The sequence below is a fragment of the Natator depressus genome, chromosome 9 (assembly GCF_965152275.1).
Source record: "Natator depressus isolate rNatDep1 chromosome 9, rNatDep2.hap1, whole genome shotgun sequence".
Taxonomy (NCBI): Eukaryota; Metazoa; Chordata; order Testudines; family Cheloniidae; genus Natator; species Natator depressus.
In genome coordinates, this window is record NC_134242.1 from 78,788,494 (window position 1) to 78,815,814 (window position 27,321).

Consider the following 27,321-nt stretch of genomic DNA (forward strand, 5'->3'; position numbering starts at 1 on the left):
AATTTATATGTTGCCTCTCAACTCTTCATTTCAACAGAAAGGCAGTAGCTCTGAGGTACCATGGGAGAGGCTGTTCTGTGGCGTTTCCAGCCCTGTTGAAGGCAGAGAATACTTGGAACTCTCCTTGTATTCATCCAGAGATTTTAAAAAGGCCTGGGATTGTTCCAGGAGTTTCTTGTGAACTAGACACAAGTCTAAACCAAGATACTGGAGCTTTGACTGTTTCCTTAAATTTTAATTTAATTTGGAACACAGTGAAGGGAGGGTAACTTTCCAGAGAGAAACCAGTCCATATGCTGTATGAGGACTTTGGAACAACCAAAGCGTAGACAGCCTCCTGAAGAGTCCAGCTCAGGTTTTATGTGACACCCAGTACATACAGGCACAGGACACTGTGGGAGTGGTTAGTCAGTTCTCTATAGCAGTGCTGTAGCCAAGTTGCATGCACTGAATAAAGCTGCTTGTCCTACACCTTATTACTGAAGCTTAGCATGCTTATGAGTTAGAACATGCCAAAGAGCCTTCATGTATGCTGTATAATATCCTTGTTGTATAAGTAACACAAGTTATATAATAGCATTCTTGGGAAATAAAATGTTCACAGGGAAATGGCACTGCTGAGAGATCTGGGACTTGCTATTTTAAATCCTGAACCAGTGCCAAAATATCACTCCTGGTCTGAGTGAGCAATGAGTGGTTAATGATCCATGTCTGTACCACAAAAGGACTAGAAGTGAATGTTAGACACTACAGCTAATTGGAAAAGAGCAAGTACTTTTCAGATTTTTTTTTTCAGGTTTTTCAATGAAAAAACAATAACCAAACATTTTTCACAGATACCACCGTAAAACAAACAAAAAAATCTTTTTAATCCTCAAAATTTTATTGAAAATCAATTTTTTAATTTTTTTCACAATAAAAGGAAAATGTCATAGGAAATGAAATTTTTCATTTACAATAATAATATGAATTTTCATTGGGAAAAGAGTTTCAGCTGAACATCACAGGAAGGACCCTGGCAGCTCCCTGCAGCAGGGAAATGTGCTGGCACAGAGGAGGCAGGGGGGAGTCCTTTTGGGGTTTTGGGAGCTGGCGTTGGGTCAAGTCTCTGCCACTCAGAACTCTGGTCTCTATGGGCCTAGAACTGCTGCCTGACCCATGCACTAGCTCCCACAGCATTTCAAAGCCACCCTTAACCTTTGTGGGGAGGGGAGTTTATCAGCGATTCCCTGAGCTGCCCTGCTTGCCTCTCAGCTCCCAATTACTCAAAGCTTAAAACTGAAACTAAACTGAGTCTCTTTGTCTCCGAGTCAGGCTGTCCCCTCACACTGAGGGGCTGAGCAGCCCTGGCTCATCACTGGCCTAGCAAACTGCCTGTCTATATCACCCCATGTAGAAGCCTCCGAATGGCCTCAGCAGGAGTTTCTAGTCCATTCTGCTCCTACTTGGACTCCAGACATGCTGGTAAATGGGGTCAGAGGGCTCTGGTAGCCATTATGTTGTCGTCCATAGAGTAGGACCTCCTAGAAGTTCAGTCCAGAATTCCAGGAGTTAACAAACTCCGGATGAGGATTGCATAATGATCTCCAGAAACAAGCAGTGTCCAGAGCACTTTTTGTACATGGCAGTGCATCACTGGAAGAATATCCAAGGAGTTATGAGACTTATTTCCATGTCTGAAAGCCTCTTGAGCATTGCATTAGCAAAGCTGTCTTTCCCTTATAAACCAGCGATGGTCAAAACATTACCCTAGGTATAGCCTGATGCACCTTAAAATGGGAAGCACAGCCTGGTGCTCTCTGGAAGGAGAGGAAAAGCTGAACAATTGTAGGTTTGTAGTATATTGCTCCTGAACAGTAATTTCTTTCCATCTACCAAGAAAGATAAGAGTCAAAGCATAAAAATTTTCTGAAGTTATGCCAGTTAGGTCCATGCCCTAATTGGCTAGGGCAGCAACACTCTGGTACAGGGTTGGGAGAGAGATTTTTCTAGTTTGCCAAGAGCCAGCTCTGTATCTCAAATGGATTTCCAACCCAGGCTACCTTTTCTTTATTGAATTAGAGCCTGACCCAAATAAAACAACCTCAATACAGCAAAAGGCTTTTGGCTGGAATCAGTGAGTGAGAGGCATGCCCTCTTGTAGCCATAACACCTCAGATTAAACCTGGTCGGTACATGGATTTGAGACCTCCACCTACCTGCTGCTGGGCATGGTGTCAATGAATTGGTCAGTTAGGTTCTTCCTGCTAAGTCAATATGGATCCAATGCTTCTGAGACTGCTGTGCGGCTGGTGTTCAGATAAGATATGAAACCATTTATGGTTATCCAAAAACCCACAATGCTATTCCCAAGAATTCTGGCCACACTCCTCTTTGGGTAATTACATTCAGACTGCCTGAACTTTAATTGAGATAAGACATCCTTCCACACTGTCTATCCTGTGTGGTGTTGATATGCACTGCTAAACAGCTGCCACATTATGCCACAGAGGAGACTGCACACTGGTAAGTGATTCCTTTACATACCAGTGGCTTGTAATGTGCTTTTAGATTTTGGGGGGCTGAAAGGGGCCAGGTGCATATAATATTATTAAAACAGTTTTAGGTGATACATTAGTCTCCCTGCCCCAAAGTGTTGGCTATATGTATCAACTCTTCGCAGATGTTCTACTGCATTAACACTAGTCACATCTCTAACTGAAGGCTGCTGGAGCCCACCCCTAACCCTGGTCTCCCCTCCCTAAGATATTGCATGATTGCTGCTTTACTGTATCATGTTTTGTAAGAACATTTTATCCCACTCGGGTACCTCTGAAAGCCAGATGTTCCCTCTCAGCATGGCCTCTTCTTTTTTTAAACAAACATTTTTGAGATGATGTTATTTTTATTCAGTTCCCTCTGTGAAACTCCTAAGGACAGAAATGGCTCTTTGCTTAGCAGAGTCACATCAGGGGAAAGGGGGAGGTGTGTGTATATATATATATATATACTTTCAAGTGCTTGACTTTGCAACCTTAATAGTGATACACATACACACTTGAAAGTTAGGAAATACCTGAATTAAGTTTGTCTGGACAACTTAATTCAGCCCCCTTGTGCATATGCATTATGATCCAGTCTTTAGTTACATGATCACACACTGTTTTTTCTACAGGACCTCTGCTTTAGTCAGTGCACAGGATGGACCTGCTCTGGGGGTGTGAATCAGGTTTATGAAGTAAAGGAGACTTTCATCTGCAGGACTTCCCACCTCATTTGTTGTAGATGATGAAAGGTGTGTGGTGAATGAGGCAGGGGATTACAGGAAGAGGAAAGGAGTTCAGTTACCATGGTGATGAGCATAGTTTAGACACTAGACGGATAATAAAAGGTGCCTTCTTGAGGAAGACCATGCAGTGTATTCAGATTGTATTTAAATTGCTACCTCTTTTGGGGCAGGAACCTTGTCTTCTTACGTGACTGCAAAACAGCTAACAAGCTTTTGGCGCTATACAAATAAATATGCTTTTATTATGTAATTAATTATATAAAACAAGGAGGGTAGAAACTTACTTTCCCCTGCATTCTCAAAAAGAGTGTTATCAAGAAAAGAGAGCAAGTGTTTCAATGAGCTTAGAGGTGTCTTTCCCTGATAGCCAGTTTTATCCCTGGCTGACCTCATGGGTGGTGGGGACATGAGTGGTCCTTCTGGTGGAATGTTCCCTTAGAGAAGGAACACTCCCTCTCTAATCGAACTTCCCACCCATGCCGATGTACCATGATTTATAATTCTTAACATACTCTCTGCTAATGGGTTCTTAAAGCTGGAAATAGAGGTGCTGAGCTGTTTAGGGTAACTTTTTCTGCCACCCTTACTCTCAGTTAGTAGTGCTTTACTCTGCAAGTAGTATTAGTGATTCCAGGATTTGTCACCAGGCTGGAAATTTGGCATCTTTCCCCAGCACAAAATTTACTGAAAAAATAAAAGAGCTCTCCCCAGCACACACACACATTCACTGGAGGCCTTATCCTTCAAACTGACAAGGATCATTGTAATAGTCACTTAATTCACATGGCAGATAAGATTTCTCTGGTTCAGACAATTACAAATGATGAGTGTTCTGAAGAGAGACACAATCTTAGGGGTGTTAATAATAGGCTCTATACTGAATCCATGAATCATAGTAATTAGAGATAGAGGAGCCCTATTAGGTAATCTCATCCAACCCTCCAGCCAATAAATGATTGCTCCCTATATATGGCTTTGTCCAATCCAGTTTCAAATGGGGTTTCCATTATTTCTCTTACTAGACTGTTCCACTGTCTACTAGACATGAATGTTAGGTAGTTTTTCCTGATATTCAGCCTAAATTCTCCTCTGCTCTATTTCAGCCCATTACTCTTACTCACTTTGATTTTTGGCTGTGAAAACTGGATATTTTTCCAGTTAGGAAAATCTTGAATCTCTTGAGTAAATGTGAAAACTGATGAGTGTTTGAATAGCAAGGAAAGGAAGTGAAACTTCAGTGGAAGCACAATTCGTGTTGCTTTCTATATCTAGGGTCAGTGAGTGGTAACTAGAGAAAAAGAAATTGCATATAAAAAAACAGAAGGCAATAAACAGAGCCGCAGTGGTAAACTGAGTGCAGAGCGGGTTCTGGTACACTAACCGGAATATATCTTTCTCCCACAGAACATGAAGCCCATAGTCCAAAGGAGACGCTCCACCCCTTCTGCCATTAGCAAAGCTCTCAGCAAGTCCAAATCCCATTCCAGGTAAGGAATCATCTCCTCAATATCCCCACCAGAGCTTTAGCCCCCTTTTACAAATAAAAAAAAAAATCAAATCAAATAGATTTGCTAACCCATGTTTTAATTCAGCTGTCGATACCAGGGGCCAGTAGTGTCTGGAGGGGTTCCAGTTTCCTTTTTGGAACATGCTTTAAAAATGTGATGCTGAAAACATGTAGTGCCAGACTGTGATCTCACCTACACAGATGTAAATCCAGAATAACTCAATTGCCCTCAGTGGAGTCACTCCGGGCTTACACTGGTGTAACGCAGGTCAGAATCTAGCCTTTACTGCATGGAAAAGCAGCCAACGTTAAGGTGAAGTTTGTATGTGAATAGCCAAGCCACACAAACGATAAATATTTAGTTAGTCATAGCAGCCTGACTGTGTTCTCTCTGGAAGCCAAACAACAGATGGCCAGTGAGTCCCTTAAAAGAAATCAGGAATTTTTACTTTTAAAAAAAAAATGTCAAAAACCAACAAAGAACAAAAATTCCAATCCTCCATTTCACTTTCTCGCCCTGCTCTAAATGAGATAAACCTTCTCTCAGCTTCTTTGTGTAATTCCAACTGGGAAGTCAATGAATGTTTGCCTGATGGATTCATTGCTGTTTAGTCTGCCATCTAACCAGCAACGGGAAATAGTATGAGAAGCCGAAACAGAGATGCCCTAAGAAACGAAGTTACTGATGTAATGGAAGAATGAGACAGAAGCAAACTTTGGAAAGACAAGCTTCCCAGAGCAGACCTTCACTTGAAGGACTCCTCTGTCCTTGGTTATTGGTGCCAGTGATCTGCAGCCATTGGTGAAAAACAGCATTGACAAGTGTCAAAATAGAGTCTCTTGGTACAGAGAAGCCCTTTAGGGGCTGGGCTTGCTCCTGCTGGAGTCAGTGGCCAACTTGCTTAGGGGAGATCAGGGTCAGGGCACACATGGGACTTTCACTACAATCACAGGCAATGGTTTGAGTCTGGAAACTCTTAATCAAATCTAGAAAATGGGAAGAATTAAAATGGCACCCAGATGAGAGGAACAGACAGAGACAATTATTCAGTCGCCCAACAAGAGGGGTAGGGATGGGCAGCGATACCAAAGGCATAAGTGTTGGAAGTGAATGCAGGTGCTGTGAGAGATGGTGAGTTGGCAGCCCTGGTTAGTTATCCTCAGAGCAGGTGCAGTGAGGAGCAGGGCAGCGTGAGCTCTCTCTATCATTCCACCAATGTGCTTCCATGCCCATCTCACTTCTGGGGAGAGACGGGAATTCAGTGTTTGTGACCCATTCTGTCCTCGCCTTCTCTGCTGAAACTGTCAATACGATGGTTGGTTTTGAGCTACGGGCACATTTCCACTAGGAACTGGACAGACTCCTCTAGACTCATTTCATACAGGTCACTTTTCAGATGGTAACAGCTTTCATTTGCTACCAACCTGGGCGATTGTATTAACTGGTGACCTAATGTGAAAAGCTCCTTTTCCCACTTGTATGGTCTGGAGCCATCCAGTGCCCCCACTGACTTTAATTTCTTCAGATATAAAGCACCCAGACTTCTAGCGTTTATTGTCAAGTATAACACACTGACCTTCCAACTCTTGTGCTGAAATATCAAGTGCTATACAGTAGCCAAGTCTCACAGCCCTTTGATGGGAGAATAACCATCTTAGGATTCAGGCAGTTTCTCCCCACCCTGCACAGTGTAACAATTAGACAACAGATAAAGGAATGTCAGGCTCTTTCTCTGTTTGGTTCTGATAACATCCTCATAAATAACATTGCTGCAGGGATTTGCTTAGTTAAAATAAATATTTGTTTAAAAGATAAAAACTTAAGTGATTTACATTTTGCACCAAGCAACCCTATCCAAGAGCAGCAGTTTCCTTTCACCCTGTATTTAACTGCTTGGGAGTAAGTCCTGCTTTTGTGAAATGTTCAGACAGAAGCCAATCTTTTAGGGTGGTTTAAAATAAATTGCAGAAATACCATCATCTACATCTCTAGCCCAAGTAATGTGGTCTCAGAAATGCTTTTGCTTCCCTCCCTCAACCCCCCACCCCCGCCAATATCACACTGACTCAAAAAGAGAAACAAATTCTTGACTTTATTTGGCTGGAGAACATCTTTGCAAGGGGAGGGAAGCTCTAAACATTTCTCATGATGTATTGCCTCAGAGGGAGCTGGTACAATGCCATCTTTACTTGGGCCACCAGAGCATTGGTGAATTTTTGTTGTAGTTGTTGCTACTCTTCTGTTGTGTTTACCAAACCTTGTAACTTCTCCAGCATTAAGAAATCACTGCTGAGATTGCTTGGTGTTCCTGTCTCTACTGCTCCACTGACACACAGGGGAAGCTTTCATAGGCATGTTTTAAAGTTTTTACTTGGAGAGGCAACAGGCTTATGTGCTTGTCTGTGAGCATAAGAGTGCCAGGCTGGGACAAGCCAGAGACTCCAGCCTGCAAGAATGCAGCTGTTCAGGGACTCTGCAGGTGGGATTTTCAAAAGCTGTTTGTGTTGGCTTAGCCCTGCTCCCATTAAAGCCAGTGAGCAGCTTTACTCTTGAGTACTGGCAGCAGAGTTAGGCCAATAATATGAAAATCTCAGCCTATAAGTACAGAGCTTTGTTCAGTATTGTTGATTTTAATGGGATCGCTCAGACTAAGGTACTACTCAACAGGAGTAAAGGTGGCAGAGTCTGGCCTGTTGTGTCCATCTCGCTGAAAACTTTACATTCACAGCCATTTCTATGAGACTAATAAATCCAACTAGGACTGATTGTGTATTCACACCACCAAGGGTGCTTTGATCTTGCCGACAGTCTGGGCAGAGCACCTGTGCATATTCAGTAGAGGCAATCCCACATACTACAGCTAGGGTAGCAGTAGAGATGAAGATCTGTCCCACCTCTCTTATTGATGGTTCTGTGACATTCTTCACAGTGTGCCATTGCTGCGTTTATTGCTAAATTAATAGGGTAGGAGAGAGCATATGCAATTCATACTTGAGAATTTTGAGATGGGAAGGGAAAAGAATGATAAAATGGTGGAGTTATTACATTTTGCTAGTTTGCATGAGTAAGTTTAATTCCAGCAACTGCTTATTGAGTTCAATAGAGATATAGGAGCCATTCTTTCTTTGGCAAAATGTTGCACCAAAATCAGCCTAAAGTAGCAACAAAAATAGTTGGATTACAATAATACCTAGCTCTTATATAGCTTTTTTAATCAGTAGATGTCAAAGTGTTTTTTAAAATTATAGCCAGATCCCTGAATCAGGTGAATGGAACTAGACTAGTATACACAGTAAATATTCATCATGCTACAGCCCAGACACGGACAAGCAATTTGGTGTGGAGGGAACTAGCATTGATAAAAACAGAACTGATCAACTACACTGCAAATTTGCCTGCACTCCCTGCTGATGAGTGACCTCATGCATGCATCTCAGCCCCCTTTCCACTTATAGGATCACAATCCGAGATCTTTACTCAGATAACAGTATTCTTGCCAGAGTAAAGTGAAAACTGAGCAAGGGCCTCAGGATTTCCTCCATATTCAGTATAAAATATATAGACAGCTTTCATTAAGCCGAGTCTGAGCCTATGTGAGAAGAAATGAAATAGCCATCAGTCTATTGGGTTATTAACAAAGTCTATGGGAGTTGCAATAATTGCACAATTCATATGATGATTTTTTTCCAGGGAAATTACTCTTTCCTCATCGCTCCCAGACAATGGGCTACCAACCGGGGCTTTCAGTAACCCAAATTCTGTTTTCATCTTGGATGAGAGGGTACAGCTTACCATGGGACTGCAGACCCAGGAGAGACATTTGTTCCTCTTCAGTGACATGCTGGTCATTGCCAAGTCCAAGTAAGAGAATGTGGGCAAGCTACACAAGGGTAATGTCTCACACCTAGTAGCCAGTGTAAACCAGGATCAAGGGCATTTGTGGATCAGGGTACCAGGACAGCCACATTTTTAAAGGAGCTTCTAAAATTTTGCAAGTTCCCCATTCCACCCCAAGAAATGTGTTAGCCACTGCTTGGAATGTCTACCCTTAATTTATCACTGCATTTTCATAAAGCAACATGATCTGAACTAAGTAAGTTTGCCCTTTGCTTCATGAGACTCCTTGAAGAAGTGACATGGCATTCTTGCCAGTGCTGAGGAAATGGAGTGAAAGGGGCTCCATGCAGAAGACAGAAAATTAATTCATCTTTTGGCTAGTTCTCTTCAGTTCCTATTTAGCTCATAGGTAAATAGCTTAGCTGATCTCAACAATGCTTACTTGTCTGTGGGTAGTAATTTGTCTGAATCACAAAACCACTATGGTATGGCACATAGTTTGGTAAGACTAAGGCCCAGCACTGGGATACTTGAGATGTCAGTTCAGCGGCATCAATGGATATGGACAAGGAAGTCTGTATGTGTGCTATGCCTCTTTCTAGCCAGTCCCATTAGCCTAATCAATCTCTGGTTTGAATTCCAGGTCCTCCTCCAGCTTGAAGCTGAAGAAGCAGGTGCGCCTGAGTGAAGTATGGACTGGATCCTGTCTCAACGAAGTGTCCGAGAAAAAGATGAGCCCTGAGAATTCGTTTGTCATTGGCTGGCCTACCACCAATTTTGTTGTCTCCTTCAGGTATCACTGCACAGTAACAAACCCACTGCATTGCAGGCTTGCAGCTATCACGATGCTGCATGTTTAGAACTAAATGATGACAGAGAGTCTAGAACTCTGAGCCCCTGTTCCAAAAATACAGACCCTCATTAAATGAGCTAAAGAAGAATGTCTGTTAACTATTAGCAACACAGCGAAAGTGAAGAAGGATAGTTCAGGGGTGATGTGCAAGACCTAGCTTCAGGTCCTGGTTCTACCACAAGCTTCCTCTGTGACCTCAAGGAAGTTACTTAGGGTTGTATACACAGCCCACAGCAATGAACCTCCCAGCCTGGGTCGACAGATTTGGGTTAGTGCCCTAAAATAGCTGGGTAGACAGTGCTTTGAAGTTGTGTCTCAGGCTGGAGCTGAGGCTCTGAAGCCTAGGGGTGGGGGACTGGGTTCAGAGCCTGAGCTTCAGCCCCAGCTACAACTTCAAAGCCCTGTCTACACAACTACTTTTACAGTGCTAGCACAGGCCCCACTAGCCCAAGTCTGTCATCTCAGGCTGGGAGCTCCCTGCCACTGGCTGTGTAGACATACCTGTAGAGTCTCTGGGCCTCAGTTACTCCTAATTTTACATCTGTACCTCACAGGAACGTTGTGAGGATAAATGCACTAAAGACTGTGAGCTGCTCAGATACTATGGTAATGGCAGCTGTGTAAGTACCTTAGATGGAGTGGGGTTATGGCACACAATTGAGCGGCTCTGATTTCACTCAGGATAGGCCTCTGGTGCATATGCACACTAGCCAGATCAGTGTGGTTTTCTGGACCCTAAAGAGTGCAATGAATTCTTCCCGTGTCCCTCCTTATCTCTCCTTCCCTGTGAGGAGTTCTTTCAACCAACCCCTGTTTTCCTGTTGCATTAAAGACATCCAATCCATTTTAAAATAAAACATTTGCAGGTAAATACTCACTGGGTAAATATTCACATATTAAGATCGTCTTGACTAACCTCGCAGCATACGGGAACAGGGCACATATGGCACTTTCTGAAAAGAACTCCAGGCTGTTCAGTGAAAATGGCGTTTTCATCTTTAGTTATGCCCCTGCAGGCTGTTTTTCTGCCCACATTTTATTATTAGGGAGAGGTGAATTATGCTGGTGAAAGATGCCAGAATGACAGCCCTGGAGAACCACATATCTGGTACCCTGTGGGAAGCTACAATGCAAGCTTCCTTCACACACTTTTGTCCACCAGTGTGTCCCAATCATGCAGGGATAGGAGGGTATTTCAGTCTCCATGGACCATTCAATCCTTGCCCTTTTGGCTGATAGGCAGCAAGGAGTGCTAGTCAGTGCTAAGGCACTGCTGATGTTTGTGCTTTGGACAATTGGCTTGGCAGCAAAGGAACTGGGATCCACCAACTCATTTCACACTCATTGTTCCATCCCCTCTGAACAGTGAGGATGCTGCTTTTCACTTTATTATGCCATGTGCACACAATTCCTGCACTGGAGGCCTCAGGCGTATGTCGCCTGGATAGATCTTTTATTTTATTTTTTTTTATCCAAACCATAGCAATGGAGATATTAGTGACCAATACTGCCAGCGAAGGCTTCTAGGAATTGTAAGCATAGGAAAGGAAATGATAGTAGAAACAAAATATCAATTAAAGGTCATTACAAAAAAATAAAGACACACATGACTTGCTAACTCCGTCACAGAAAGATATTTGTTCCTTATCTGAACACCCCTCAGGTTGGCCAGGAAATCTAGTTCAGCTCGGCTGCTCTTGGGGTTTTATTATTATTATTTCTTTTTGTTAAAATAGAACAGAACCAGGAAAGGACTGCACTTTTGTTCTAGGGCTTCCAGGAAGGAACTGAGACTGACGGCTAAATATAAGCAAAGCCTGGTAGAGTCTCCAAACGCTATTAGTCATTTAGCCATTATTTAATATTTTGCCTCTCTTTTTCTTCTCAGCTCTTCCGAAGAGAAGGAGCAATGGCTCTCAACGTTACTGTGGTAAGAGTCACATACGTCTCCTCTTGCTGTGCTGTCCCTTGATAATCCTTTATAAACCGATAGGGGAGGGTTTAGATGCTAGACACCCCACTCCCATTGCCTTTCAGTGGGTTCCTCATTGCTTTTTAGGCATTTGAAAATCCCTTGTCAGCAGCCTCTGCCTTCATGTGATCTGTGAAGGGAAAAGGGGGCCAATAAGAGAATCTGGGTTACAGTGTGAGCCTTTGGCTATTACACAAGACTCAAAGGGGCAGGTGACAAAAGCCCACAGGTAAGCATAAAAAAAGGTAACCTTAACAGAGAGCTAGATGTTGGGGGCGGGGAGGGGGACATGACAAATTACAGTAGGGTTATAGGAACAACAAGAGGGAAATCCATGGGGGAATCTGCTCAACATCTTAGATGTCTATATACAAATGCAAGGAATATGGGGAATAAACTGAAAGAGCTAGAAGGATTAGTACATAAGCTAAATTATAACTTCACTGGCATCACAGAGACTTGGCGAGATAAATCTCATGATTGGAATATTGGTCTAGAGGAATATAGCTTGTTCAGATAGGATAGGCAGGGGAAAAAGGGAGAAGGTGTTGCCTTAGACATCCAGAATATATACACTTGTTCAGAGATCTAGAAAGAAGTGAGAGGCAGACCAGTTAAATGTCTCTGGATAAAGATTAAAGGGGGAAAAATAGGGGTGATATCATGGTAGGAGTCTACTATAAATCACCAAATAAGGAAGAGGAGGTTAATGAGGTATTTACAGAACAAACAACACAAATATCCAAAACACATGACCTGGTAATAATGGGGGACATCCGTTGGAAAAGTAATATGGCAAAACACAAAATTTCTAATAAATGTAGTGGGACAACTTTTTTGTTTCAGAAAGTGGCAAAACATAACCTGGAGGCCAGCCATTTTAGACTTGATTCTGAACAACAGGGAGGAATTGGTTACAAATCTGAATATAGAAGGCAATTTGGGTGAAAGTGATCATGAAATGATAAATTTTGTAATTCAAAAGAAAGGAAGGAGTGAGAGCATCATGATAAAGACAACTGGACTTCAAAAAAGGAGAGTTTAACACATTCAGAGAACTGGTATAAGGTCCGATGGGAAGAAAATCTAAGGTATTAAGAGTTTAAGAGATGTGACAGTTTCTCAAAGAGACAATATTAAACACACAACTGCCAACTATTCCAATGTAAAAAAAAGGAAGAATAATAAGAGGCCTATATGGTTCCATCAGAAGCTCTTTAATGATCTGAAAATTCAAAAGAAATCCAACAAAGAGTGGAAACATGGACAAATTGCTAAAGAGAATACAAAAGAATAGCACAATCATATAGGGACAAAATCAGAAAGGCTAAGGCACAGAATGAATTACATCTAGCAAGGAACATAGAAGACATAAGAATATAAGAATTGCCCTACTGGGTCAGACCAAAGGTCTATCTGCCCAGTATCCTGTCTTCCAACAGTGGCTAGTGTCAAGTGCCCCGGAGGGAATGAACAGAACAGGTAATCATCAAGTGATCCATCCCCTTTCGCTCATTCCCAGCTTCTGGCAAACAGAGGCAAGGGACACCATTCCTACCCACCCTGGCTAATAGCCATTGATGGACCTATCCTCCATGAATTTACCATGAATTTATCTACTTCTTGGCCTTCACAACATCCTCCGGCAAGGAGTTCCACAGGTTGACTGTGCATTGTGTGAAGAAATACTTCCTTTTATTTGTTTTAAACCTGCTGCCTATTAGTTTCATTTTGTGACCCCCTAGTTCTTGTGTTATGAGAAGTAAGGCTTATCTACACTTCCTTACCTACTTTCTCTACACCAGTCATGATTTTATAGACCTCAATGATATCTCCCCTCAGCCATCTCTTTTCCAAGCTGAAAAGTCCCAGTCTTATTAATCTCTCCTCATACAGAAGCCGTTCCATACCCCTAATCATTTTTGTTGCCTTTTTCTGAACCTTTTCCAACTCCAATATATCTTTTTTGAGATGGGGCGACCACATCTGCGCACAGTATTCAAGATGTAGGTGTACCATGGATTTATATTGATGCATTTTCTGTCCTATTATCTATTCCTTTTGTAATTATTCCCAGCATTCTGTTCACTTTTTTTGGACTGCCACAGCACATTGAGTGGATGTTTTCAGAGAACTATCCACAATGACTCCAAGATCTCTTTCTTGAGTTGAAACAGCTAATTTAGACCCCATCATTTTATATAAAAGACAATAAGAAGGGGTTATTTAAATACATTAGGAGCAAGAGAAAGACAAAGGAAAGGGGAGGTCCTCTGCTTAGTAGGGAAGAAGAGCTAATAACTGATGACATCAAGAGGGCAGAGTTGTTTAATGCCTATTTTGCTTCAGACTTCACTAAAAAAAATTAATAGTGACCAAATACTCAACATAATTAATATTATCAACAAGGGGGAAGAAAGGCAAGCCAAAATAGGGAAAGAACATGTTAAGAATATTTAGATATGTTAGATGTATTCCAGTTGGAGGGCCGGATGAAATTCATCCTACAGTTCTTAAGGAACTGGCTGAAGCAACCTTGAAACCATTAGCAATTTTCTTCGAGAACCCATGGAAGATGGGTGAGGTCCCAGACAAATGGAGAGGGCAGACATGGTGCGGGGAGGGGCAAAGGGTCACCTGCCCCTCCCCAATTGCCTCGCCGGGGAGGGGAAGGGCCCAGCAGCACCCAGGAGTCAGAATTTGAGTGTGGAACGTGATGAGTTCTGTGCTGTTAACACCCTCTGCCCTTGGACCGGGGAGTTTGTTTATAAACAGAGGCAGGGTAATTAAGATAACAAAAGGCTTGTCATTAAGTTAATTAAGGATCATTAGATGATCCTGAAAGCATTCCCAGGCACTCCATTTAAAAGACAGGAAACAAAGGGTAGGAATAAATGATCCATTTTTAGAATGAAGAGAAGTAAATAGAGGTGTCCACAGGGGTCTGTACTGGGACCAGTGCTGTTCAACATATTCATAAATGATCTGCAAAACAGGGTAAACAGTGAGGTGGCAAAGTTTGCAGATGATACAAAATTACTCAAGATAGTTAAGTCCAAAACAGACTGCAAAGAGTTACAAAGGGATCACATAAAACTGGGTGACTTGGCAACAAAATGGCAGATGAAATTAATGTTAAATGCAAAGTAATGCACATGGCAAAATATAATCCCAACAATACATACAAAATGATGGTGCCTAAATTAGCTGTTACCCATCAAGAGAGAGATCTTGGAGTCATTTTCAGTACTCTGAAAGAACTGTGTTTCCAGAGTACTGCAAATGTATAAGAATCCTTCTCACTGTGCCTGTATCATCCTGAACTCATTCTCCAGCTTCAGCAGACTTAAAAATTATCACCAGTCATTAGTGGGACAGACACAACAGAATACTGTAGCTGTCCTTAACGTGCAGGTCACATGGGAGGTCACGTACCCCCCTTTAGCTGGTGTCCCTCTTTGTATCCCTCCAACCTGTCACCTAGAAAACAACTTTGGTACTAGAAGATATTGGAACAAATCAAACAATTAATATGTAAGCACCTAAGGGACAATGGGGTTATAAGGACTAGCCAGCAAGGATTTGTCAAGAACAAATCATGCCAAACCAACCTAATTTCCTTTTTTGACAGGGTGACTGACCTAGCGGATAGTGGAATAGCAATAGACATGATATATCTTGATTTTACTAAGGCTTTGACACAGTTTCACATGACATTCTTATAAGCCAACTAGGGAAATATGAAATTACTATAAGGTGGGTGCACAACTGGTTGAAAGACCAGACTCAAAGAGTAGTTATCAAACAGGGAGGGTGTATCAAGTGGGGTACCACAGGGATCAGTCCTGGTATTAGTCAATATTTTCATTAATGACCTGGGTAATGGAGTGGAGAGTGTGCTTATAAAATTTGCAGATGACACCAAGCTGGGAGCGGTTGCAAACACTTTGGAGGGCAGGTTTAGCATTAAAAACAAGCTTGACAAATTAGAGAATTGGTCTGAAATCAACAAAATGATATTCAGGAAAGACAAGTGAAAAGTACTTCACTTAGGAAGGAAAAATCAAATGAAAAACTTCAAAATGGGAAATAACTGGCTAGGTGATAGTACTGCTGAAAAGGATCTGGGGGGGATAGTGGATCACACTGAATATGAGTCAACAAAGTGATGCAGCTGTGAAAAAAGCTATCATTCTGGGGTATATTACAGTAATGTTGTATGTAAGACACAAGATAATTGTCCCACTCTAGTTGGCAATGCTGAGGCCTCAGCTGAGGTACTATGTCCAATTCTGGGTACCACACTTTAGGAAAGATGTGGAAAAATTGGAGCAAGTCCAGAGGAGAGCAACAAAAATGATAAAGGGTTTAGAAAACCTGACCTATGAGGAAAGGTTAAAAAACTGGTCATGTTTAGTTTTGAAAAAAAAGACTATGTAAGGGACCTGATAACAGTCTTCAAATATGTTAATGGTTGTTATCAAGAAGACAGAAATCAATTGTTTTCCTTGTCCACTGAAGGTAGAACAAGAAATAGTGGGCTTAATTTGCAGCAAGGAAGCTTCAGGTTAGATATTAGGGAAAACTTTCAAACTATAAGCGTACTTTAAACTCTGAAATAGGCTTCCAAGGGAAGTTGTGGAATCCCTATCACTGGAGGTTTTTAAGAACAGGTTGGACAAATACAGGTCAAGGGTGGTCTAGGTTTACGTGGTTCTACCTCAGCACAGGGGGCTGGACTTGTTGACTTCTCAAGATCCCTTTCAGCCCATCACTTCTATAAATTCATGATTATATAGAACACAGATGGGCAGGTGGATGGGTGAATATAATGGGTCTTCTAGGATTGAACAAATCTTCTAAACCAATTTGTCTCAATAGGCAAACAACAGGCCTTGTTTCCTCTCAATTCCTTGCTCATAGGCACTGACTTTCCAAGAAGAAGGCTGTGATCTGCTCTCCAGTAGCATGGTCACTTATGCTCCTTCTGTTGAGAGCAGAGTTTGGCCCAGATAGTCCAAACAATCTCCCCAACTGTCCTAGAGGCAGCTGACACTCTTAGGTCACCTCTATTCTCCAAATAATTCCACAATACATTCTGATTTTTGTCATATCCAATCTATTCTCTATGAGGTTAGCATCCATCGGGGTCTCCTGTTGTGGGACTAACCAACACCCTCAACTTGAAGAGGTCACTTTATGATAGTTGCCTCATGGGGTGTTAAGATGCATTTGCTATACTTATTTTCTCAAACTCTGTTATGATGTGATTGCTTCTGTTTTTTACACCCCCTGATTTTCAGGCAAATCAATGAGATGAAACAGAATGAATATCCCAAAAACCTAACAGTCCAAATCCTCCTCCTGGATGCTGACAGCTGTACTTCTGTGAGTAATACTGAGAACCCACTCATCAGACCAACACTGCATGGAGATCTGGAGTGGGTATGGGGTGGCTATTATGCTGATAATGTATCCAGCATCCTTGCTAAAGTAGCTAGGCCCTACTTGAGAGGGTGATGAAAGAGGACAATCTAAAGTTCTGGGCTTCATGCCTGGCTCATTGGTTCAGCCTCACCTTCTGATGGTCCTTCCCTCAGGAAAGGACTACAAAATCCCATTGCATTGCTCGAGTTCTGAACTGTGTTTCACTCCTCTGCTAACAGTGGAGGTACCAGTCTGGGTTTCATCTCTGGCAGCATGATGTTTGAGTCCCACTGGGATTCTGTGGTTTGCATTTCCATTGTGTTACTTTTGTGCCATGTTAGAAAAGTGATAGAAAGAAGGTGGTGAGCATTGTTGTTCCATTGTAATATCATTGTGTTTAGGAATGATCCTACTGTATTCCCAGGTTGGTCCAAATCTCCCACGGCCAGTAAAATAACAGTGTATTATCAAGCTAATAAATTAGTGGTAAAACCCTAACCTTCATGGTGTTATCGTTTCTTCATGTTTGGCAATGTCAGACACTACCCTGCCTAAACAGGTGACAAGACAGTAGCATCTTGCCTTGATTTTCAAGCCATGTGACAATGTTACCAAACCTCAACCCTCACCATTTCCAGCCCATTAACTTTCTAAGCACATCTTTGTCTTCCTTGCCTAGACCACTACAGTAAATGTGTCCAACACAGAAACGGCAGACAATGTGATCAAGAAGACAGCTAATCAGCTTGGACTTCCTGTAAGTAGCCACTGCACATACTGCCAGATATTCTGTTGGGAAGGTGGCAACATCTGTTTTACAGTACGGTACAGGTACAGATATGGTGGAGTCTGGTAAAAATTGACAATGACTGGCTCTAGTTAGCCATTAGAATACTAGTATTCTCCAGACTACAGAGAATATGTTTTTCTAGATATAAAGATTTATAAAAACACACATCCACGTAATGGACCAAATTCAGGTTTTGTGTAAGTAAATGCAACTCCATTGATTTCCAGAGACTTACATCCACTTCTACCAGGGCTGATCATGGCTCGGAATCTCATTATGCAAGCTGATGGAAGATAGGAAATACTTGTGCCTGTGTAAACTTGAATAGCAATATTTGTAACCTTACATGTCAGTCAAGGCAAAACACAGAAACCTTCTGAACTTGAAGCTTGTACTGAGTGTTGCACTCATCCCTTTGTAGCCAGTAAATGCCACCATTCCTGAGGGGTCTTGGAATTGAGTGATGATGTCTGATCAATATGTCAAGAGACTTCCTGAATCTGAGCCTTCTATGTGGATGTTGGGGAAACCCTAGTTTGTTTTCATCCTTCTGGTTACCTTTCTCTCCCTCTCCTGAACCTTTCACCTTCCTCTGCATGTCAGACAAACAGATTCTGAGAGCTTGTCACTCCTAACCAGGCTGTTTTCCCAGATGTTTACAGCTATTCATTTCCTGACCCTTGGCCTGTTCCACTGTTACCTCTTCCAGTTGTTTTGTGTGCTGTGTCCAGCTTCTCCAGTCCCTCTTTTCAGTCCTTGGCCCCCTTTTATATGTTTTCCCTTCTCTTTCTCAATCCACAGGGTAGACCAAGTGACTACCACCTCTGGGTGATATCAGGAAAGGATGACCCTGCTTATCCCCTTATTGGTAAGAGCTCTTCCATTTTTCCTTTAGGTATGCCAGCATGTAGGTGCTGATGTAGCAGGTCAGTGATGATGATGATGATGATAATAATAATAATAATAATAATGTTGGTCACTGAATAAGGGAAGCATCTCTGTCTCTTTGCAAAATCCATCTCAACCTGCATGCTGGCTCTTTAAAGATCTGATGTTGCACTCACAATCCATTGTTAAAAAATGCTATGCACCCCTGGGTGTGAGCTCTTGGCATCTATAACCTTCAGTCGGTTGTTCCATACACACAAAAGACTTGCCAGATTGGACTCTATCAATCAGGGCTGAGCATCTCCCACTAGGTCTTGAGTGCCTTCAGCTATTATTGATTTCTTGGGGAGCAAATCACACCCTAACACCTAAAGCATAACAAGGACTGCATGCAGGATGTTGCGTTAGATGGTAGCAATGGCTTCCAATCTTGCAGGGGAAGCAGGTCTTGGCAGGTAGGTAAGTGAAGGAAGACCTGTTTTAAAATGTATTTGTTGGTGACATTTAAGCCTGCTATCAAAAGCCCAAAGTATTAATCTTTTTTGTTTGGTATTTATTTTTCAAAGCAGTCCAGCTCAGATTTAAAGAAACTGTTTTTCAGTCAAGAGGTCATAGCCCATTAAGTAGATGGTTCATTTCACAAGACTTTTTGTGTTGCTTTAGTCTGAATACCCACTCTAATCTGAAACCAATCTCACAAGGAGACACAGGGCATTTGGAGAAATGTGCTTTGCAAATTGTTTATTTGAAAAGTTCCTCTTTTTTTTTTTTTTTTTTTTTTTTTTTTTTTTACAATTTCTGTTTAGATTATAAAAACTTGGGGAGGTTGGAAGGAAAATAAATGTGCATATTGGGGTTTCAGAGCCAGGGCACTATCAGGGCTTTACATGAGATGATTTCAGAAGCACACAACTACCAAACAAAATAAAACACAGTGTTTTATCTTATTAATTCCAGGCATTAATCTTAGAAAGTACCAAAGCTGAAGTTTGCAAAAAAAAATATGTTTTTCATATTTGCATGATTGGCAAAAACAAGACAGCGAAGTATGATTAAATGTAGACGGGGTATTTCCTTTGGCAAAGTGTATGAAGCCAGTCTCTCCAATCTTTCCCACAGCAATTTATAACAAATTCTATTATTATGTATGACGCTGTGATAGAATCATATTTAGGGAAGGGCCATTTGGATAAAATAAGAATCAAACCCAAGCTGACCTTTTTCTGGAGTTCAAAAAACTTTTAGGTATTTGTTTTAAGTTTTATTTTAATATATTTTCAAATCTTTGCAATTCCTGTCAGAGGCCAGAATCCCCCACATACCAGAAGGTACAGTGTCCTCCTGGTACTTTTAACATGACCAGAGCTATGAAGGACTGATCCTTTTGAAAGAGACAGGCTTCCTTTGTGCTGCTCTCGTAAGCACAATCAGAATTCTATATGTGGTCTAGCAATGGGGAGGGAACAAAGAATCACTCTGTGTTATACAATGTCCAGATCAAAGGTGCTCTGAAGCATCTAAACTGCGGGTTGCATATCTGAACAGAACTTTTTAAGGTCCGAGCATCACTCCCACTATTTTGACCAATACCCTGAGGGCCAAACTGATGATTAGCTACCTAAACTAAATCTTTTGGGGTTCAACAATAACATGTAATGGCTTGAGTGATACCCCAACGGACAAGTTTTGTACTTGGATACAGCTTCCAGTGACGCCTGTCAAAACATATTTCTTATGCAGCGTAGCTGTAGACGTATTGGTCCCAGGATATTAGAGACAAGGTGGGTGAGGTAATATTGTTTATTGGACCAACTTCTGTTGGTGAGAGAGATGAACTTTCAAGCTACACCGAGCTCTTCTTCATTTCCCAGACCTGAAGAAGAGCTTTGTGTAGCTTGAAAGCTTGTCTCTCTCACCAACAAAAGCTGGTCCAATAAAATATATTACCTCCCCCACCTTGCCTCTCTAATGTGTATTTGGTCATTTTAAAAAGTAGTTACTTTCCCGTTGTTGTTGAAATTGAGATGTGGTTTCCTTTCTGGATTGATTCTCCCATTGGGTTTGAGCACACTGGTTTGTTATTGTAGGCTTGCTCTGAAGAGCTTGTTGTCATCATAAGATTGTTATTATAGGGTTGTTTATGAGCACTTAGCAGCACACATTGGTTTGTGATTGTTGGTGTTTCTCGCCACATGCTTGCTGAGCATGCTTATTTGTTATGATCATTAGTGAAGGGAAGCACGTGCTGGATTTTTATTGTAGGGTAGCGTGTGAGCACAGGGTAGTGAACGTTAGTATAGGATGTGTACACCAGTTGGTTAATTGTAGAATACCTCGTGAGCACAGGAATTCACACACTGGATTGTTATTGTAGGGTAGCTTGTGAGTAGAGGGACACACATACTGGTTTATTACATAGAGGTGTGCACATGGAGTGTTATCTAGGGTGGCTAATGAAGATTGGGCTGATGGCTTTTGATTGATTGACTGATTTTAAAAACAGTCGGGACATATTTATAGAGTGGTGGGGGGAATGTAAATAGTGACACCCCCATAAAAACCACAGATGTGTGCCCTAAGGTAGACGGATCAAGCTTGATGCATGTCCCTTTGGTGTCTGTTTAAAGTAAATAAAATTCTATTGTCTTTCCAAATGAGATTGTATTCACATCTGATAATGTGAAGCTATTAAGGAAACAATTCTCCCCACCCTTCAGTGCTCACACACGCAACGGAAGCTCAGCCTCCATCCTTCAGGAACCTTTTTCATATCTCCAGTAGCCAGTATTATAATGGGTTACCAAACCCAGGAAGTTATTAAAGTAAACTTTCCACTTTCCACTGCCACTACAAATAAACGAGCTCAGAATGTGTGCCTCAGAGAGGGGTACATGGTTAGTAGATAGTGCACTGGACTGGGAGTCAGGAGAGAAGGAGGTCTGTCATAAATATAAAGGGAAGGGTAACAACCTCTATGTATGCAGTAACATAAAATCCCTCCTGGCCAGAGGTACAGAATCACTTTATCTGTAAGGGGTTAAGAAGTTCAAATAACCTGGTTGGCACCTGACCAAAAGGACCAATAAGGAAAGAAGATACTTTCAAATCTTGCAGGGGGGAGAGGTTTTGTTTGTGCTCTCTTTGATGTTTCCTCTCTGGATGGAGAGAGAGACCAAGCAGGTAAAACATATCCTGAAAAATACCTGAAATCATACATTTACAATTACAGAAATTGTAAGTAAAGGCAAGGAAATGTGTTAGATTATCTTTTGTTTTAGCTTGTGATTTTTCCCTATGCTGAGAGGGAGTTTTATTCCTGTTTTTTGTAACTTTGAAGCTGAGCCTAAAGGGGAATCCTCTGTGTTTAGATCTTTTTATTACCCTGTAAAGTTACCTTCCATCCTGATTTTGCAGGTGTGAGTCTTTTACTTTTTCTTTAAATAAAGTTCTTCCTTTAAGAACCTGTTTGATTTTCAGTGTCCTAGGGACAAAGGGTCTGGTCGGTACTCACATTATTCTCAAGCCTCCCCAGGAAAGGGGGTGAAAGGGCTTGGGGGAATATTTTGGGGAACAAGGGACTCCAAGTGACCCTTTTCCTGAATTTTTGTCTAAATCACTTGGTGGTGGTGGCAGTACTGTTCAAGGACAAGGAAAGGATTTGTGCCTTGGGAAGATTTTAACCTAAGCTGGTAAAAATAAGCTTAGAGGGTCTTTCATGCGGGTCCCCACATCTGTACCCCAGAGTTCAGAGTGGGGAGGGAACCTGACAGGGTCTATTCCCCACTCTGCCACTGGCCAGCTGTGTGACCTTGGACAAGTCACTTTGCCTCTCTGTTTTCCCTCCCACCCTTGTCTGTCCTGTCTGTTCATGTAACACCAACAGACCCCGGTCATCGGCAGGCAGGATCAAACCTGGGGCCTCTGGAGCTAAATGCATGAGCCTCAGGCCATATGGCTCTTAGCTAAGGCTGTAGAGTAGACTCATTAATCTCTCTCTAAGTGGTCTCATGCCACCTGATGGGACAGAACACCACACCCAGGAGGTGTGTGGGTTACATTTAGACTGTAAACTCTTCACAGCAGGGATTATTTCTCACTATGCATTTGGTACAGTGCCTAGCACAATGGGGCCTAATCCTAGTTGGGGCCTCTAAGCACTACTGTAATTCAAATCTTAATAATGATGTGTTCCTCTGCATTCAGATTTGGGAAGGCTGAGGCATGAATTCCTAGTGAGGCCATCCAGCATACCCTTCCAAAATATCATTTTAAATCTAAGAGTTGCTGCATTGATCTTTACACTCCTGTCTGTGTTCTTCAAGGCAACGTCTCACATCTGAAAAAGCAACTGAACCTTCACTTTTATCCTTCTCCTTTTTCCTTGGATTTCTTTTCCCCTAGTGAATGTAGTGCTTGTCTAAGTTCCCTCTAAGCTGCGAGGCCACGCAGCAGCCTATTAAGCCCCGCGCAGGTACTCAGGGCTGCGGTGAGGAGAGATGCCTCTCCCCCAGCCCCAGACCTGCCGCAGCAGGGAGAGGTGCCCCTCCCACAGCCCCAACCCAACCCAGCCCCGCCCCAGAGCTCCCGGGGGAGAGGCACCTCTTCACCCCAACACAGGTGCTGCTGTGGGGAGAAAGTGCTTGGGGGAGTCCTCTCTCCCTGCTGTACTCCCAGGGCAGCCAGCACCCCAAACCCCTCATCCCTGGCCCCACCCCAGAGCCTGCACCCCCAGCCGGAGCCCTCACCTCCCCGTAACTCAACCCTCTGTTCCAGCCCTGAGCCCTCTCCACACTCCGAACCCCTCGGCCCCACCCCCACCACATGAATTTTGTTATATGCACCAATATGGAGATGATGTGTGACACATCACCTCCATATTGGTGCACATAACAAAATTCATTCTCCACATGCTTGGGAAAAATTAGAGAGAACACTGGCGCTCGTGCAAGGTTCTAGGCTGAAACCCTCTTCAGTCAAAGTTTTCTCTTTAGCCCAGAGCATATGCAGCATTGGCACAGCAGAGCAGGCTTCCCCAAATCTTTGCCACTGAGCAGTGCACCTCACCTCTGACCTAGAAGAAAGCATATCAGGGAGTAATAGGAGGGCTCTGTCTCCATGGCCCATTCAGTCATTGGGCTCTCTGATGGGATTGCCACCAACTCACTGCTGTGGAAGTTGTGAGATGTGGATGTCTGACCACTACAAACCAAACCAGGTCCCCTAATTGCTTTCACAGCGTGAAATTCATGAGTTCTGCATCCTCACCTGGTCTTTCTGTGGCTCTTGTCTCAACAGGTCATGAGCATCCTTTCAGCATTATACTGAGCTGCCTCCGAGACTCTGTTGACCAGCACCAGGGAACCAACAACAACACACTCCTAGCTGATGGGACAGAGGCTTCCCTCCTGGATCAGCTTCCCAAGGACAGGCAATGTCAGTTCATCCTCAAACCCAGGCCCCAAGCTCCAAGGCAGCTGAGGAGAGGTGAGAGCCCGGATGATACCGTGTGTCCCTTCAAAGAACTTGGGAGCTCTCCCTGTGACAGTTGCTGACTTTCTGTTGCATTGTGTTTTTATTTTAGATAGACACTCTCAGCTTGAATATATCCGCAGTGAAAGGAGGGTTGATTTTGTCCCTTCATAAATCGGAGCCTGTTCCTGCTCCCACTGAACATACATTGACTTCAGGGGTAGCAGGACTTCACCCTTAACCGTTACTTTGGCTCTCATTACCAAATTTTAGGTGCTTGATTAGCACTCAGCAGAAAGTTACAATCCCCTTGGATGAATTGCTATGCGCCACACACAGCATCACCAAAAAGACCATATTTAGCTCTCTGACCGGGTCTTCCCAAGAAGCATAGAAGACATGTTGTTTCTGAGGTCTTTGTTTATTGACTGGCTAATGGTTTACTGATGCCTTGAACTCACCATGTAATAACATCCATGCTAGAGCCATTCAAATGATACAAGAATTATCCATGACAAATGTATTTGCCAATTGATGAAAAATGCGCCAGTAGTTTCTCTGATGAATATTATTTGACCCTCTGTAGAGCTGCACACATAATAAAAAAGATGATTCACAGATAACGTATTCATGAAGAGATAGAAGAAGTTCATCACTCAGGGCTGAATGCACAAAAGAAGTTATGTGCCGAAGTCCGTGTTTTAGGCACCTAAGTCCCAGTTTCAGGTTCAGTGTGATGAACAAAACTCCTGCTGAACCCTGAAAGTGCCTAAACTCACTTAGCACCTAAGTTTTTGCACTTAAGTTCCCGAGGTGCCTATGTTTCTCACTCTGGGCATGTGCATGGCTGCCTGCCTGTGGGCATTCAGGGGCCTATCTCCCAACTGAGTCCTGGAGTGATTCCCAAAACAAGGGAAGAAAGGCACTTGCCAGCCTAACTCGCCTGATCTGACAGGTGTGCTCAGAAGCTGCCTACCTGATCCGTCCCCTGTAGGTGAGCTTACATGAAGCAGCAGCCCCTCCCCACCCCGTAACATTATTAACCCTCAGTGCAACAGCTTCAACTTGAGAGACTGGGGGACTCCCTATAACTGTAAAATATCCGACAGCCCAGTGGGTAGGGCACTCACCTGAGAGGTGGCAGATCCCTCTTCAAAGAGGGGAACTTGGAACTGTTGGTCTCCCGCATCCCAGGGGAGTACCCTAACCACTGGGCTCCTCCCCCCCCCCCCCACTTGTTGCTAAGATAGTGCAGGCTTCTAAATCAAAGGGGGGTTCCCAGCTAAGACTCACAAACAGAGTTAGGTGCCCCCCTGCAGCTTGGACTTAGGCACCTATCTCTTAGAAAGGGGTGGAGATTAGCACCCACCCACCCCCACCATTGGCTCCCCACCTAGCCTACTGGCTTTTGTGACTTGCATTCTAAGGGGGCTAGCTCTCCCCATTCATTGTATAGGAGCCTACACACCTAACTCGGGCTTTGTGAATAGTAGTGATTTTTTTCCAGGCCCCTAAAAGTGACGCGTCGTGGCACACAGCATCTCAGCGCCTAACTCCTTTGGAGCATTCAGCCCTTAAAGTGCTAGGGAATATGCCCAGGCAACTCTAAGCCACTCGCTGCACTGCAGTAAGGAGACTCATGACTGAATGGTGTCCCCAGCATTAAGGCTGCCCAGCCCTTCTTCACAGCAGATAAATGACTTTTATTATTGTTGTTGTTGTTATTATTATTTTATTATGACTAACATTTATTACGGTAGTGCCGAAGGGCCAGCCAAGAATGGGCCCCCAGCGTGCTAGACGCTGTACAAACACTTTGTGCGATGGCATGTTTGTGAACTATTTGCCCCTGTGGCTTTTCACTAGGAGACTGACCTTACTCTGCAGACTGGATTTAAGAGACTTCTCCCAGTCAAGACTCCCATATATTTCCAGTCCATGACATAGGAATTTTGACATTCTATTTCACTGTAATAGATATAAACCCGTCTGCATAACTCTGACCCCCCACCCCATGGCTAATGCACAGTCCTTGCACAATGATCACACTGTAACGCAAGGGGCTCTTGGCTATTTCAGAATCCTTGCAGAAACATACCAAGAGGAAGAAATCCTTGATTGACTGGGCTTTGCGACGGACTTCCAGCACCCCCACGGGCAGCCCAACATCACATTCTCCACCCACCCCACGGAAACTCTTTGGCCTGTCTTTGTCCTCTGTGTGTCCCGATGGAATCCTCCCCAAGCCAATTATGGTAAGATGGGGTTTATGTCATGAATCCCAGCATAAGTTTGAATAGATCATCTATCCATCCACCTCTGTATCAATCACCTGTGGTATCTCTGAGGCTCCTGTCACCCAGGTGTGTATGGGCAGGAGGAAGAGTAGTACTCTCCTGTGCTATAACATTGATTCAGTACTCCTTCAAAATCATGAATGAAAGCATCCCCTACAGAGTCACCCATATCACTTCCTGTACCATCTAGATTTCCTCGAGAATCTCCTATCTAATGCTGACCAGCCTTAGCCCTGGTTCAGATGATAAACCCTTCTAAATCTATCTCGGGCCTGGGCTTTCTCCTAGGACATGCTGCTTCTGCTGTACCAGGAAGGTCCCTCCACAAGAGGCATTTTCAGGCGGTCAGCCAATGCCAAGATCTGCAAGGAACTGAAAGAGAAATTGAACTCTGGAGATGATGTCCAGATGGATGGCGAGTCAGTCTTTGTGGCTGCAGCAGTCATCACTGTAAGTTACTCCAAGCAGTACTGCCCTCTGGGCTAAAATATATGCTCGCACAGCACTTTGCATTCAGTGAGGGGAGTAACATGATCCCACCAGCCAGGGGAAAGCATTTTTAATTGGGCACATTCTGCATACCCCGCCCCTATCTCATGGCTGGGTACATGTAAGAGAGGAGACATGTCCCTGCATGCATGGAGATTTTCTGCTTTAACTGTCTTTAACATGCAGAAAGGAATATTGGCCCTCAGGCCAGTATCCCTTTTTGTACCTTCTAATGCAAAACTACAACAGAACCTCAGGCAGCAAGGGGTTAAACAGATTAGGGCTGTGTCTGCACTGCAGAGTTAACTTGAATTACCTGCATTCAAGTTATTCCTGCCAAGTTAGCCTAGCTCAAGTGCTAGCAGCCACACTGCAGTATAACGTTCGAGCTGCTGTGTCCACACTGGCACGGCACTCATTGGTGTATGTCGCTAGGACTTCGGGGAGTTCCTTGTGCTACAGCAAGTGGAGCTGCTCTGTGAATTATTTCCCAGTGAATTGTGGAAGAACTTGTGGGAAGGCA

General features: G+C 43.1%; 1 protein-coding gene across 2 annotated transcripts in view; it reads left to right on the plus strand.

Moving 5' to 3' along the window:
* LOC141993104 (uncharacterized) overlaps window positions 1-27,321 on the plus strand; it is a 62,876-nt gene that overhangs the window by 27,488 nt on the left and 8,067 nt on the right. For both annotated transcript variants that reach the window (XM_074962383.1, XM_074962381.1), the window contains 10 exons: window positions 4,673-4,755; window positions 8,467-8,637; window positions 9,257-9,406; window positions 11,355-11,396; window positions 16,742-16,826; window positions 17,545-17,622; window positions 18,457-18,523; window positions 23,839-24,027; window positions 26,092-26,267; window positions 26,598-26,759. In XM_074962383.1, the coding sequence (XP_074818484.1) occupies window positions 4,673-4,755; window positions 8,467-8,637; window positions 9,257-9,406; window positions 11,355-11,396; window positions 16,742-16,826; window positions 17,545-17,622; window positions 18,457-18,523; window positions 23,839-24,027; window positions 26,092-26,267; window positions 26,598-26,759 (1,203 nt within the window). The remainder of the gene's footprint in view (window positions 1-4,672; window positions 4,756-8,466; window positions 8,638-9,256; window positions 9,407-11,354; window positions 11,397-16,741; window positions 16,827-17,544; window positions 17,623-18,456; window positions 18,524-23,838; window positions 24,028-26,091; window positions 26,268-26,597; window positions 26,760-27,321) is intronic.